The sequence below is a fragment of the Brachyistius frenatus genome, unplaced genomic scaffold (assembly GCF_029030835.1).
Source record: "Brachyistius frenatus isolate BFR_SWC_R1_liver_20210118 unplaced genomic scaffold, ASM2903083v1 Contig_130, whole genome shotgun sequence".
Taxonomy (NCBI): Eukaryota; Metazoa; Chordata; class Actinopteri; family Embiotocidae; genus Brachyistius; species Brachyistius frenatus.
The window spans coordinates 667,466-683,296 of record NW_027210729.1 but is presented as its reverse complement, the minus strand read 5'-3'; the positions used below and the strand labels follow the sequence as shown (position 1 = coordinate 683,296).

The 15,831-nt window shown below is 39.3% G+C and overlaps 2 protein-coding genes across 2 annotated transcripts; both read right to left on the bottom strand.

The window, feature by feature from the left end:
* Positions 1 to 2,371: 2,371 nt before the first annotated feature.
* Positions 2,372 to 6,934, bottom strand: fkbp6 (FKBP prolyl isomerase 6). Its single transcript, XM_069714443.1, has 10 exons — positions 6,844 to 6,934; positions 6,059 to 6,302; positions 5,842 to 5,959; positions 5,662 to 5,751; positions 5,260 to 5,462; positions 4,871 to 4,990; positions 4,573 to 4,770; positions 4,225 to 4,334; positions 3,098 to 3,186; positions 2,372 to 2,661 (listed from the first exon to the last, which is right to left on the bottom strand). The coding sequence occupies exons 3-9, from the start codon at positions 5,936 to 5,938 to the stop codon at positions 3,105 to 3,107; spliced, it is 900 nt and encodes a 299-aa protein (XP_069570544.1). The 5' UTR covers positions 5,939 to 5,959; positions 6,059 to 6,302; positions 6,844 to 6,934; the 3' UTR covers positions 2,372 to 2,661; positions 3,098 to 3,104.
* Positions 6,935 to 8,860: 1,926 nt separating this feature from the next.
* Positions 8,861 to 14,340, bottom strand: tmem244 (transmembrane protein 244). The gene is made up of 6 exons (XM_069714353.1): positions 14,248 to 14,340; positions 11,254 to 11,339; positions 11,078 to 11,154; positions 9,558 to 9,683; positions 9,219 to 9,263; positions 8,861 to 8,958 (listed from the first exon to the last, which is right to left on the bottom strand). The coding sequence occupies exons 1-6, from the start codon at positions 14,338 to 14,340 to the stop codon at positions 8,861 to 8,863; spliced, it is 525 nt and encodes a 174-aa protein (XP_069570454.1).
* Positions 14,341 to 15,831: the final 1,491 nt, after the last annotated feature.

Below are 15,831 nucleotides of genomic sequence, written 5' to 3'. Positions count from 1 at the left end.
GCTCGGACAGTGCACTGGCTACTTCCTGCCGAAATGCTCCAGGAATTATGAAAACAAGTAACATAGACAATATTATGTTATATAATATTATGTGGAGTGTATTTTAATATAATGCATTTATTTATAAAGTTCACGCCGTGTCCATAAGTTGCTGCGTGCAGAGCAGTTTGGTTTGGCTCTGTACTCCAGCATATTACATTAGAAAGGAAGCAAAGACTCTGATGAGCAGATTTCAAGATGCTTGCATCGATAGCAGGTAAAAATAAATAAATGGAAGAAATCTGGTTATGGATTATGGATAACGTCTCCAGGAATGATGCCAAATGTCTGCTGAGCTCATGTTTGGGTAGTATCAGGACCAGACTTCTACCTGCCGCAGTCTCCAAAAGATGAAACATAATAACCTCTTGCCATCAAGTGCTTATTATTCTCATTGCTTTAATTTTGGTCCCCAAAATGCATGACTGTAGCCTAAACATTAGACAACCAGCAGCTCATCTTCTCCTTTAGTGTCCTGTACACACTCTGAGTATATGTTCATGCAGTGAACATTAGATGGTATAGGTGGCAATTATCTGTCAGCGCTTCCACTTCTTACCATCCACCATATTCAACTGTTTATTATAATTTTACAGCTACTGCAAAGCACCTGGAAACTTGAACAAGTCCGGTACTCACCCAAGAAGCAGCTCTTTGAAGCTTGAATCCTTTCATACGTTTACCTTGTACAGCTGTGAGAAATTTCCATAATATTCTGCTAAATCAAAGCTGTGCATAGTGTTCAGCAAGAATGATATCAGCAGGGAAATAATACACACCCTTGAGGCATTAAACTAAAAGCAACAAGTCTTGGCACTAGGTGTGTTAAAAGCTCATTTTCTGTAATCCTCAAAATCTGAGTACCCTCAGGAAACACACAGCACGAGTAAGGTTGAGTGGACATATCTTGTTATAATAAAACAAAAATATATAAAGGGTTGCACACATACTGATTCAACCCCAAAGATGCCCCATTCCTCACCTGAGAAGAAGGTAGTGTGCAATTCTGGAGCCCATTGTGTCCGTCTGTGTTGGTATCAAGCGGAGCATTTCCTACTGGCCATGTGCTGGGAGATGATGGTGGAACACTCACACACTGTGACAAGTGGATTAGCCCGAAAGGTCAATCAGATTTTTCTGCTCCTCCCCACCTCTGATCCCCCGTCATTCCTCCCCCCTCCGTCCTTCCCACCACGCTGGCCCTCTGCTCCCGTCCCAATCCTTCCATCTCGCCCTTTGTTTTTACAAATCCACTGTACCGCCACTTGGCCTCCATCTGCTGACCACCTGGCTATTGTAGCCATAGGCTGTAGATTGCAGCACACAGTAGGAAAGCAGGTTTTGTTTTACGTAAGTAACACAGGACAGCAGAGCAAAGGCCTCGAATGTTGCACAAGGAGGGAGGTTGACAGAAGCTTTAGGAAAAATCTAATTAAAAAAAGAGATAATTCACAATGGATTTTATGAAGTGTCTTGTTTTAATATTTATTTCCAACATGTATTATCTTATGTGCACTTGTAATTTTGCTGCTGTGCCTCACTTTGTGTAAGTAACCAGGTTGCTGTGGCTCTTCAGACACTAATGCTCAACTGTGCCCCTGGTGTCTGTTGGTGCACAAAACCACTTGTGGCACTTTAAAAACAAACTTCAGATAATCTCCAAGTGCACCCCCTGCTGTCACTAACCATTCATTGTCAGGTAATTAGGCCAAGGGAAACTTTGCACTTACTGGAGCTCATCTCTCTCTCCCTGCAATCCCCTACAACTCCATCTGCTTTGTTCAGATTAAATGAATGAATGAATGAATGCTGTCTGGACTTGTTTTGAACAAAAACACAAAGTCAACCCTCACTTATAATATCATATCATAAAGATTTTGACCTGCTGTCACGGTCACACCTTGAATATTTACCATTATCATCCGTCCGTATTAATTTTATATCTTTAACCGCAACAAATACCACAAAAATCGAATGGATCATAAAGCATCATTTTCTATCTGCAGCCTTTATAAAATGTAGAATTACTGAAGTCAAAGTCCAACACTGATGCAAACTAAGACCATTTCTTCTAATTGTTTTCTTTGGCACTAACTGAATTTAGCAATTTACTGGTAAACATAATTTGAGGTAAACTAAGGTAATTCATCAACACACACACAAAAAAAAAAAATCAGTCATACAGGAACAATAAATCACTTATCATGTAAATCAAACATTAGCCAAGTGTCGCTATTAACTTAAAGAACAGGAAGCTCATGAGGCTGAACTCAAATTCAACATCATGAAAACATGCAGTTTCCAATTTATTTACAAAAAAGACAAGATAATATACAACGTCAGGTTTTTTTTTATTGTTATTTTTTTATCACCTCACAAGAGGGACTAGACCCCACACAAGTGTTTACAGTAATACAAACATGAAAAGTACAAGAAAAATTTAAGGAGAGAAAAAGGGAACGACTGAGCTACATTTTTAAACATCTGTAAAGGAATCATAATAAAAACGTTTTAAAGAAATTAAGAACGCATCATTATGTTACTCCCTTCATAACAGTGGGAAAAATCACACTTTCTAAACTGTCGGCAGTGAAAAGAAAACATGCTGTTACATCTTGAAACCTGTAACAAAAACATTTTATTAGTGAATCCAGTCTTCTTTCTATTATTGCTGATCATTTTACTGCACAAAAGATGTCTAATCAACAGTTAATAGTGAGCAGAAGGCAAAGACTTATGGGAGCTGTATGATTCGCTATAATTAGTGTTTGGCCTTATGTAAATGATGAAGTTCTAACATTTTACTGTCCAGTAGAGTAGGAAAAAGCTAACCAACAATAAGTGCAGGTCTTTAATTCTCTATTACAACTTGAATAATTTCATGGGGCCTCTTAATTTGAAATTCTAGTGCATTTGTTAAGGAGCATAACATGATTATCTGTGCAGGAAACCGAACAAATATTTGGATACTGTGCAGATGATTTAAAAATGTCAACCCTCCCAGACAAACAGAGAGATGAACTGATATTAAACTCAGGCAGAATTATTGACTTCTCACCTTTATCTTACTCCTTCACTGGGTTCCTCAGGTCTCCAAACATCTTTGAGTAAAAGTCTTTCTCTTTGACTACGCTGTCTTTGTAGCACCTGGAACATGAAAACGACACATACATGAATATCCTGCGACAGAGGGCAGCCTTCACGAGCACACACAAGTATTTGGAAGTAATGTAATTTTCAGGAATCTTTGGACATGTCTTGTCGACTCTTGATGTTCATTAAGAAGCTTTTATAGGTTTCAGGGTTTGTGGAGCTTTTAAAAGAGCAAAATTCAAACACTTTTCAAAGCACTTTAACCAAAAATGTCCAGACACTCATCACATCTAAAAAAAATAAAATAAATAAAGTTTACAAAATTACTTTTGGCCCACATCAATCAATGTACATTGTGACTTTATGTATTTTAGCAGCTGTTCATATAAACTTGGACTTTACGTTTTGATCATTTAACACCAATTTCCATAGTAAGGGATCAACAGAGGAATTATGTAGCTTTGAATGATGTGTGAACAGAAGAGAGAATTTCTTTTTTTTTTTTTTAATGTCTAAGAACAGAGAGCCTTTGAATCATTTCTGCAGGTCGTGCAGGATACCTTCCTCTCTGTGGCTCCTGTATGAAGGCTATTTCTATATTGTTCACTGGTGTGCCAATTTGTAATGAAAATGACAGTCTGGCATGCTGCTGCTAAAATGGTAACCTGTTCCTTAGTAGCTGATGAGTACATACAATAACTAGAAAAACTATCTTCAATGTGCATACACGCACAACAACGTCGAAGATGGTCGGAAAACACCCTCTCTTCAATACTGTGCCAAGAAACAACAAGCAAATATGAAGACCGAATTGTTCAATTTCAAATATTAAAAGATAAATAAATCAATACTAAAGGAATTTGATTTACATGACTGATTGGGTAGATGAAACACCAGAAATAATTTTAAAAAAAATTGCAAGGAGGGTATTCAAATTAAAGCATATTTCTTAACTTGAAAACATATCAATTAAAGTGAAGACTTTGTATGAACCATAGGACATATTTTCCAGCAACCACCGGCATAAAAGAAGCCAATGAACCAGACTGTCTTCACTCCAGTATTGAATCTAAACTTATTAAATCATCTTACATTGCCACTTTCTTCAGAAGGTTGTTGATGTCACAGTCAAAGGGCTTCTTTGCTTGAGCAGTTATGAGGCAAGCCTGAGCACTCTCATACTCACAGAGCTCCAGGTAAGCCTGAGAGAGGCAGTGTCAGTATGATTAACAGACTAGTTTATCAAAATGCATATTGAATGGCTCTAGACTTTAAAAATGAAGCTAAAATGGAGAAAATATACTGTGTGAAACTTTAAAAATGATCGAGGAAGTGGACATGTTTTATTCCAGTTTTCAACCTCCTTCAATTCAAAACATTGTGAGGGAGGATTTTTATCTGGCTGCTTGGAAAACAAACAAAACAAAAGCCCCGTCTGACCTGTCCACAGCGGAACAGAGCCTTTGTGTTGGCAGAGTCTATCTCCAATGCTTTGTTGCCATATTTCAGGGCTTTGTGTGGCCTGCCCAGGCGGAGCTCGGTGAGAGAGAGGTTCAAATATAGAAGAAGCAGAGCTGCTCTGATTCTCTCCTTCTCTAAATCACTCTGTTTCTCCATGTTTCCCAGCAGCATCGTTGCCTGTGGGCGAAGCAGAGAATCCAGTACGAAATGCACTTTCACCAGAAATGGTGCAACACATGAGCAAATAAGATGAAAAGCAATGAAAGCAAAAGTTTACCTGTTTATAGCGATCTTTGGCATTGACATATCGACTCTGGTTGAAGCAACGGTTGCCAAAGTTGCGCAGTGTGCTGGCAACTTCAAGGACTGTGGACAGAGGAGCAGCGTTCTGTTCCACCTGAAGACAGAAAAAAGAAAACAGCAAGAAAAAAACAAAAAAAAAACCAAAGAAAATCCTCCAGTGGCAGCAACATAAAGAAAAGGTTCAGCTGCGTTCATATGTAATGAGCTGTGGCGTGTTTCTGTAACCGCACATGAAAACATGTAAAAACTATGCTTGGGTCAGCAGAATAACATTAACATCCATTTTCTACTGAAGTGGGAGTCTTATGTAACTTCAGGCTCCCCAGTGCTCCAAGACTGCGACAACAACAATGGAGCACGTACTGGACTCAGAGAAACGAAGTCATCCACTTTCCCCGAGTCGAGGTAGTCGATGATCTGGACCTCGTACAGAACCACGGCAGCGGCGGGGATGAACGGAGGGCAGCCCAGGTCTCCGTACGCGTACTGGGGCTGCAGGAGGAAACGAGAGAACTCTCCTTTCTGCATGGTCAACAGGGCCAGCTCCAGCCCAACCAGCGTCACATCTGTTTGAACAAAGCAGGTCCCCCGCTCAGTCAAAAGGTCAAAGCCCCTGACTTTCCATGTCTTGAAGAAACTTTTTATAATTCCCTGATATTCCAGAAACTCCATGACCTGCTGGAACCCCGACAAAGGTCTTAAAACTCAACTTTCAGTCGAGGATAAGAGAGAGTTACTGTTTAACCTGCATGAAGAGACTCTCACCTCTCCCCAGCTTCATCATTCGGGGGTGCTTCAAGTCAACGTTGGTTTCAAAAGGCTGGTTAGAATACTCCAGGTAAGCAGAGTAATGAACTGTGGAAGAAAGCCGAGCTCAGCACAGCTATCCGTTTTGTTGTGACCGTAATAAGAGGTTTTTGAAAAGACACCTGAACTGATAGATACTTAATACTGAAGCATTTTGGGGTACAGGTGGGCCCTCTCCATGTTTGACCACCTCCTTCAGGATCCCTCCGTCTCCCAAGATGTCATCCATCTGCATGCGTAGCTGGTTGAAGGGACTCTACCATCAGAGAAAAGGAAATTACTCTTTATGCGATCGAGTCAATCTGGTCATAAAAACTGAACAGTACATGAGATAATAGTGTTCATCCAGTTTTACCCTCAATCATTCTGAAAGCATAGGTAAAGTCCAAATGGACATTTAGATTCACATAACCAGAAACCATTATTCCAATGAAAGACGAAGAGAATTTTGCTTATTAAACTAGACTTTCTGGCTGCAAATTGAAAACATTTGCTCTCAAGTCAAAAGTCTACGAGTTGAGTTGGATGAGTTGGATACGATGGAGTTTCTTTTGGTGGATTGACTCAGACCCACACAGCGTGGACACCCCCCGCTGCCTCTGTAAACAACCGACAGGAGAGGACTGGGTTTAACTACATGGAGGTTTGATTGTGTGACATTCGTATTTTTCTATTGAAACGCTTATAACTGTGGCAGCACAGCTTTCACTTTGGTTATATTTCATGCTGCCAATGACATCAGCATGTTGATCCCTTCAGCGGGACACGTAGCGGTACGCTGCGCGTATTTCCACCGGTACATTTCGTTTCCTATCCCGCTGGATAAAGATGCAGCCTGTCGGTATAATTAACCGCTGTTAGGAAACGTTTGTGCCGGTGGAAAACGAGCGGTACATGTCACTGAAAAAGATCTGCACCACTTGTGGAAAACTATAGTCGTAATCTTGTTACTGTGTGCGCTTTTGCTTGTTAACTACGCCGGAGACGGTACGTGCCGCTGGAAATACGGGCAGCGTACCACCATATACTGCGTAACGGCATCGGCATTGACAACGTGAAATATAACCAAAGTGAAACGTGCTGTCACGTTTTAAAGCATTTCACAAAAAAAAAAAAAAGAGTGATATAACGTCACCAGACCTGTCATGTAGCCCGACACACAGTCCTATGCTGTCGGAGGCAGCGAGTCTGCAGCCATGCTGCGTGAGTCTGAGTCAATCCACCAATAGAAACTCCGCCTCCATCGTATGCCCCGCCCACTACATCCAAAGCCTCGTTTCCTAATCCTGTGACCAAAACAAAAGCAAATTTAATTCTCAGTTTATATATTTTTTTACTTTCAAATTTTCTTTTTAATTGCATTGCGAGAAATTTGTTTTCAAAAGATTTTCTTTTGCTTGCATTATAAAGACACAGAAATACCTTCATACAGCTGAGCCGCTCCTACATGTGGACCTACCAGAGATCTCCTCGGCTGCTGTTCTTCAGCGTTTAGCATCCTCCGGATTTTCGATATAAACCCGTTTAATGACATCTAGTCGGTGATCTAGGTAAATGCTACGGTCCGCAGGTTGGTTTGAGCGCTGTTAAACAGCTAAATCACAGTGAAAGTAATTCCCAACTTTGTTTTGGCGCTCAGGTTTGGGTCAATTGAGTCAGGTGACGTTAATAACGAGACGGCAGCCCAGAGGCCCAAAAAGGTCGAGTCGAGTTCACTGATTAACAATCAACTAAGAAGTCCCCTCAATTTAGAGTGATGTGATTGAAAATAATGAAGTACATTTGCTCAAGTATTTTGAGGTACTGATACTTTACTTGAGTATTTCCCTTCAATTTTACTTTATATTTCTATTCTACTGCCGGTCAGATTTAATTGAGAGTTAAATTAGCCTAATTTAAGAGGAAGATTTGAATAATGCAACAAATTGTTCAAGATTAAATTAGTGCTTTCAAATCTATTTGTCCTCTGACATCTTACAAAATGCACCGTGTTGTTGGGGTCACATTTTCAGATGCCTGTGAGTTGCAAACAGCTCCACCATAGGCCTACAGAGACATGTCCTTCTCAACTTCTCATGGTTTTATTTCAGTAAATGTTCAAATGATTCAATATCTACTGAAAACAGATTTGTGGATCAGAACTTTTTTTTTCTTTCCTCTCCCAGGAATCATCCGATGACCCCTCACATTTATCAACTGACTTGCAGCAGCTACAACATGATGCTTTAGTATTATTCATCTAATGATGCCATATATAATCATACTTTTAGTCTCAGGGACCAAACCAGTACTTTTACTTTTTGCTTACTGTGTTTTGTGGGTGATGTCTTCATATAAAATGAAGGTTCCTCTGTACAGTGTAGTTTCAACTAACAATGGAGACACTATGGGTCTGTCAGTTCATACACACATGTTCTTACAGATTCAATTGTGGACTCAACACACTGACACACACGTATGCAAGAATAAACAGACATATACACACACACAAAAAAAAATCTGTGAGCATTAAATATTTAATGCATATTCATAGTAGATTGTAAATAAAATAAATGGCCAATATTGAAATGATTGTTTGTGGTATAGAAGGAAACTTCTCAGAGCACCTACAACCTGAGCTATTCATATTTTTTGTATAAAGACATCTGGCTACAAAAGATTTGGATTTGTTGCTGAAACACCAAATCTTTGACCACATATAACACGGATTCAATTTTGTTTTCTTACTTCCTGAATACGTATGTTTTTTTCTAATCATACAGCTACATCATAAACAAATCTGTCATGTGACTCATTCTAAATATTACACTCATCACTGCAAAAATATCAGTCAGTAAATGTAGCCTATTTTCCAGCTGTTAAATAATTTATATTGCTTCCAGATTAAGTTTACAGTATGAAGTGTGTATAGAAACAATACAAAACAATATTAAAACTGTACAGAATATATATATATATATAAAAACAGTTTTATTCAATAGTCAAAGTTTTGTACAAGGTGGGATCTGACTATTAGCCAATGAACCAAGTAATCTGGCAAAGAAACAACATGTGTCTTCTTGTTGCTTTATAGAAAATATACATACGTGCTGTAGTTGCTCATACCAATAATATGATTTCTGCACCTGAAATTAACCAGTAAGCTTTCCTGTCTTCATCAGAAGTTCTGTAGTTCAGCTGGATAGACAAAGTTGCTCCTGAAGAGTTTGTGGGCCAGAAGCTGTCCTCCAAATATCATCATCACCAGGCCTGAACCTACGGACAGAGGAGTTACAGAATTGAGAAAAAGGTCTCTATCAAAGGAAGGTTTTGTAGGACAATCTGGAGACATGCAAGAAGTGAGATCTCATAAGTCTGGGGAAGAGGAACAAGTAATATCTTGGTCAGACAGGGAGAGAGAGAAAATGGGATTGAAGAGAGAATCTGTCTCCAATCCTATTTGTGACCTTATCTGCCTGACAGATAAGGACACACATGGAGGTGCAGACTGAGAGATGAACAAGAAGAAATCTTACCCAGAGCGATCCACCAGTGCTCACCTGAAGGGAAGTCTGACATCACTGAAAAAATGCATCAGGATTGGGGGTTTAAAATGTGAAAAACACTTTCATACTTTCCATGAAAATCACAAAACTGACCCACAGTCTCCTTAATCACAAGGAGAAACATGTACTCTATGTTTCCATACATTTAATTCAGTTTAACAGTGGACGTACAAATGGATGGAGCCTGCATGTTTGCTCATACATCTTTGAACTACAGCCACTATATGCAGTTACATAACCAAGCCTCCAATCCAATCAACTGTTCCTCTCTATTGATCCACTTGTTTGTGATCGCGTATGTGTGTTTACCTGCCATAGTCATTGCGACATGCAGCAGTGTGACAGTTATGGCGTAATCCCAAACCCACTCCTCGACAATCCAGGCAAACACCAGCCCTCCCAAAACATAAGTCACTTCTGTGGAAATGACTACAACTGAAGGGAGGAAGAGAGAAAAAACACACATCAGAGCTGCACTTCTGCCTGTACTTTTACTTTTACATCTCCACACTGTTATTAACACCTGATATACAGAGCCATATTTTCTGTTTATGTGCAAACATCTGGTCCTGATAGTGATAATCTTGTATTCCTTTTTTCCTTTTACCAAACATGGCTCACTAGTTATATCACTGTGCCACCTGTAATACAGCTGATTAAAGTTTACTGTATTTCTTTTGTTCTAGTAGTTGCAGCTCAGATATTTTTTCCACGGTACATATTTTAGACTTGTAATAGCAAGACAAGGACAGGTCTAACATTAACATCCACTCCATGTAAAGCATTATGTGAGGGCTGTGGGAACTGAAACACATACATGAAATATACTCATCATTACTTTGTTAAACAATGTCTGCTTTGATACAGATTGGGGGTATGATCGTCTTTGTCTGTGTTTCCTAAACTGTGGTCCACGTACCTCTTGTGGTACATGGTCTAAAGAGTTTGGGAACTGATGGTGATGTGTTGGAAAGTTTGTATTAAGGCTTAAACCCACTAAAAGATCCTGAGAATCCAACTATATCCAACTATAAAGGAGACTGTTTCACATTATAGTCATTTACCAGGTAAAAGTACTGGATCATATTGTGACTTGTCCAGATTCTCATCATGAAAGCCACATAAGGCTAAATATATCATCTGAAAAAGAGTCAAATTCATTCTGTAAACCCCCTCACACTACAAAGTAAACATATCCTAAATGTCTACGGTGTCTTTGCCTTTATAAAACCGTAGATCACAGAAGACAGACATCCAATGACAAGACCCTTCTCATCAGTGATGGAAGAGCAGTTCAGATCTTTTTCCCACTAGTAGTAGAGGTACTACAACATACAAAACTCTTGTTAAAAGTAAAAACATTGCATTCAAAATACCAACTTAGGTAAAAGTCCACATTAACACCAGCATGTGTTTTAAGTATAAGACTAACACTACTTGTTATGCAGCAGAAATGTCCCTCTTAGTGTTTTATCAAAATACCATTATGATACAGTTGGATTATAATTATTGGTGGATTAAAGTGTAAGCAGCCTTTTACTGCTGGTGGATGTGAACCTAATTCCTTTACATACTGTTGGGTTGTTTAATCCTTAACAATGTTTTTTTTTTATTTTATAAACTGATCATGTTTTGCATTCAATATCTGCAAAGTAGCCAGTAACTACAGTGTCAAATTAATGAAGTAAAATATAATATTTGCCTTTGAAATATAGTAGAGTAGAAGTATTAAGGAGCATCATGGTTATATACTTTTTGATATACTGTCAAATTGCAGATAAGTGTAGCTCTTGAGTAAATGTTGGTTTCGCTCCAGTACTGAGACTCACCGAGGTATTTGGGGTTCTGCCATGACGGTTGTGTTGTGTAGTCGAATGGAGCCAACAAGCTATTGATCTCGTGAACCCTAAAGACACAAGAAAAGGTTATAAAGTGTGTACAAAAAAATAACATAACTGTGTCAGTTTTCCCAGCGTGAAGCATTACTGTGTGTGTCTGAGTATACCTGAGCAGTCCGATGCAGAGACTGACCACGATGTAGTAGAGAGAGTAGAAGCACACCATGCACATCAACAGATTCTGCAGAACAACCTGAGGAGAGGAGAGGAGAGGAGAGGAGAGGAGAGGAGAGAGGAGAGGAGAGACCTACACAGTTAAACTGATGAATCCTTGGTAGACGGTGATAAAACCTGCTGTGTTTTTATAAACGTTAAGTTTCCTGTAGTTAAAAAGGTGTCTCTCTGACGGAGCATGAAGAAAAAAACATGACCTCTGTGTGGTTTTACTTGCTAACATTTACTTACAGTATTTTACCGCCATTGATTTTATTTTTATTTTTTTCCTATTTTGACTGTAAGAGGCTGAAATTCCCATCCTTAGTGGGCTAAAACACCACCATCAACAACATATATATGAGCCATTCATCAATGACTGGATGAAAGTCTGTGATTTTGTTTTTAAAATATCCTTGCCCCTTTGCAATATAAACCTTTACAGCATTTGATTTTATCAGAGAAAACTTGGGTTGGAGATATTAATCATCATTATTTGATGTCTTGTGTGTGTCCCGATGCTAACAGAAAATCCTTGCTTCCTTTCTCAGTTTGATCTTTTCCTCCATGATCCATGAAACTAGTCAGCGCCTGCTTCCTCAAGTCCCCTTTCATAAATGACTCACTGCAGCCTTTATAGGAAATGAGTCACATGACCCTCAGAGGACAGATAAAAGACTTCTTTTGCTGATATTTCATGCTGCACTTTTTTCAAAATGTTGTTTTCCTTAGATTTGTCAAAATCCAGACTACATTCAAATTCAATCACCAGGAGCAGAATTTCTGGCAAATACTTGTTCTGAAGCAGAGAAGGGTGTGTATAGATAACACTACCATCAGCATAGAGGTGTTTTTTTGCTTGAATTTATCTATGTTAGTCATTTATACAAATGGAAACCACTTCCCTGGGTGACACTGTGGTGGCGGGGTGTGGTTAGCTCAGCTGCAGGGGGTAGAGAGTGGGAGGAGTGGTTCAGGGAACGGTGCCGGGAAGGTGTAATGAGCACAGCTGAGCCAAATATGAACGGATGAGCACAGCTGAGCTGGATGGGAACTGATGAGCTCTCCCCTATAAAGGGGAGCAGGAAGAAGGAGGCGGGAGGAAGCGCTTGCACAGAGACATTGTTGTGTGGGCCGAGCAAATAAAGGCATTTTACACCCGAACGTCTGACTGAGCGCGTCATCTGTCTCCAAGGAACCCCCACGGTAGCTCAGACGTGCTACAGACACCTTCAGCTATCTAAAGAAAATCTGATTTGTGGCCCGTTGATCAAACACACATCTACAAAACTTAATTTGTGAACCATTTAACAATCTTTGGACTAAAACAGATTAATTATCTACTGTATCATACGTCTAAGACAGATCCACAAATTAAGCAGCACAATGCTGTTTTTCTGTCCGAAGCCCAGATGAGATGATTTGTCACAAACATAGAAGCTGTGTTTGTGCTGTAGTCTGTTTTAAAACTAAGTTAAAAATTACTTGAAGTTTGATTATCAAGTAAAAATTGTTTAACTGCAAGTTTACACGGGATTCTAAAGTCTTTAAAGTTTAGAAATTGAATGCTAGTTGTCTAAGCAGCTTTCTAAACTTTGATATGAAATTGCACAAAATTGTCAAATTAAAAATATGAATAACTGACCTAGCACACATATATGCTGCCATCTTTAAAAGATAGGGTGCTTACTGGCCAGCTATAATGGACTGTCGTGAAACGTATTAGTTACACCTGCGGGCGCAAATGTCAAATGTGATACAGACGGCAGATAAACTGAACGACAACTTTTATTGCAATTTGGCTAGCATGTGACTACTCAGACTGCACAACTGATAAATGCTTTAGTGTGTCAGAAAATAGTAATAATCATAATTTCCCAGGGCCCAAAATTAGTTCAATTATATTGTAAAACTTGCAGTCTAAAAATGATAATCAACTTACAGTGCTTTAATGAGACAAATGCAGCAGCGTGAACTGTGTTGCTCTGTGTTACTTAACATTTAAGCACCGACAAGGACATTCAATTGAATTCAGGACATCAGGACAAGGTGTTGCAGTTTCATCTTCCTATACTTCCTGCTTGCTTGCATTTTTGAAATGTATAGAAAATAAAATGAATTGCAAGTATTGTAAATTCAAAACTGTACCCCTGAGGCTGATATGGATGTTGAGATGTGACCCACATTTAGGTTGTGGCTACTTCACCAGGGATCCATGTGGGATCTATTATCTCCCTTCTCGGACTGCCGTCAGAATGTAGGTGTGTCTGAAACCAGGAAAGTATTTGAGCCCATGCTAATACCTCCAGAGACAGCTAAACACCTTACAGCTAACTCTCTGATTTAATTGTCATCTTCAGAGCAGACAGTCAGTGCTTTGAAAGACTGTTCTACAAACCAGCTTTGATTAACTGGTCATTATGGATCGATTATTCAAAAGAGAAAAAAAAAACAGACATTAACTCACAACATCGTAAACTACTCAACTAAATGTTGTTTATAAGAGAAATGAAGATCCGTAATTCAAATGACAGTCAATAAACTCTAATTATTTTCTGCTGTACTCTCTAAACTGCATGAAGCAGATAAACTAAATGCTAAAGAGATAACAATTAATTGGTTGATATTATATTCTTCTACTAATGCAAAAGGACTATATTACTAATTTGACCTTTGTGCAAGAAATATCATCTCTATCCAACCATGGTGCCATAACCTGTTGACACTGTCAGTTGCTTGCAGTCCCCTCACTTTCTGTACCAACAAACAAAGCTGAAATTATGATCTAACTGATGATGACAGACAGTGCACTTAATTATGAATATCACCTCGATCTATTAGACATGTTAACACATTTCTGTGCACAGATTCTACATCAGAGACGTTTCAGATCCTCCTCTGAGGTTTCACTCTCTATTCTGTTCTAGCATCATCCAGAGTCTCCTTACCCAGGTATCATTGGGTGTGGTCTTGAGGGGGAAGGGTCCATGGCGTTTTATGAGTGTGAATCCACAGCAACGACAGCAGTAGTCCAACAACATGAATGGTTGCTGGTCTAAATGAGAGACTGCAGGCTACATGTGTACGTTTGAGTGTGCAAGAGCATGTTGGAGGGAAGCAAGGAGGTCTGGATTAGAAGAAATGAGATTACTACTAAGAACTCTGGGTAAATCCCAAAAGGGATAAAGGACAGCCTACTGTAGTATTCATGTGCACAAATACCCATAACGCAGAAGAAGAAAGTTTGGCTTTGAAACTGAATACGTCAGTAAACGCTACGTATATTAAATACCTTATTGCCTTTCTCTCGTCCTTTTCTCTTTGTTTTTGTCTCTTTTCATTCCCACCTAATTTTAAAAACAACTCGCTGATAGTTAAAACAAAATTCATTGCCTGTTTGTTAATAAAAATAATTGTTAAATTCAACCCTCGTTATAGAATTATTTTTTTTTTTATTTTTATTTTTTTTACAATAAATTCAACTGAATACTGACAACACACAGCAGCTAAACTTCCTTTACATGTATTGTAAAGATTGGGGGAGTCTTTCTTGCATCACCTCCATTTTAATCTGGGAATCCTCCACAAAAACCGAAGAAAAAAATAAATAAAGTCTTGCAGTTTGTAACATAACCACTAGGGGGTAGCATAACCTCAAATGTACAGAGAGACCTAATCCACCAGTGAAGGACCAACACAAGAACATGCACAGGACTGGCAGCAACAGATAAGACAGTGACCATTCATACGTATATGTTTCTGAAATGTGAGTCACAAATCATTATCCCGCGTGTTTATTTTTAACTTAGAGATAGTGCAAGAAAACAGAAGAGAAGGAGGAGAATCTGGAATGGAGAGCTGCCAGCTGCTGATTATTCATCATCTGTTCATGAAAACGAGAGTGATAGGCAGAGATGAACGCAGGAATGACAATAGCTCCCCATCCCCGTGTTCCTCCGGAAATAGCACAAGAAATATTCAACTCGTCAACGTCACAGCCTGCGTATGTCGGTGTGAGCGGTGAAGCACGTGCACGTGCGCCTCTGTGCCAGTGTGTGGTTGACTTGGCTGCCACGGTAACCTGCATCATTGTAACCATGGCGATGGAGAGCAGGGGAGTAGGAGAGGGGGGTGGGGGGTGGTGGTGGTGGTGATGGTGGTGGTTGAGGGTGGGGGTGGTGGTTGAGGGTGGGGGTTCCATCATGAAGACTAAGGTAGGCGTCAGAACTAGCTTTTCCTCTGTGTGTGCCTGGGAAGATTTTATTACTCCGATGCTCACAGGAAACAAATCAAACTGAGCTCTCTTTTCAGAGCTTTAGATTTGATAACAGGAAAGACAAAAACTGCATGTATGATTTCATTTTACTTGACACTACTTGTTTTGATTATCCTTTTTGATTTATCCTTTATCCAAAAATAAAGTTTGTACATTCAACAGGTTGACATTTTCTTCGCTTGCAGGGACTTAAATGAATGAGTAGATTGATGGCATGTGTGTACGCTGAGTATGAAGCCACAGACACCAGCTGGTT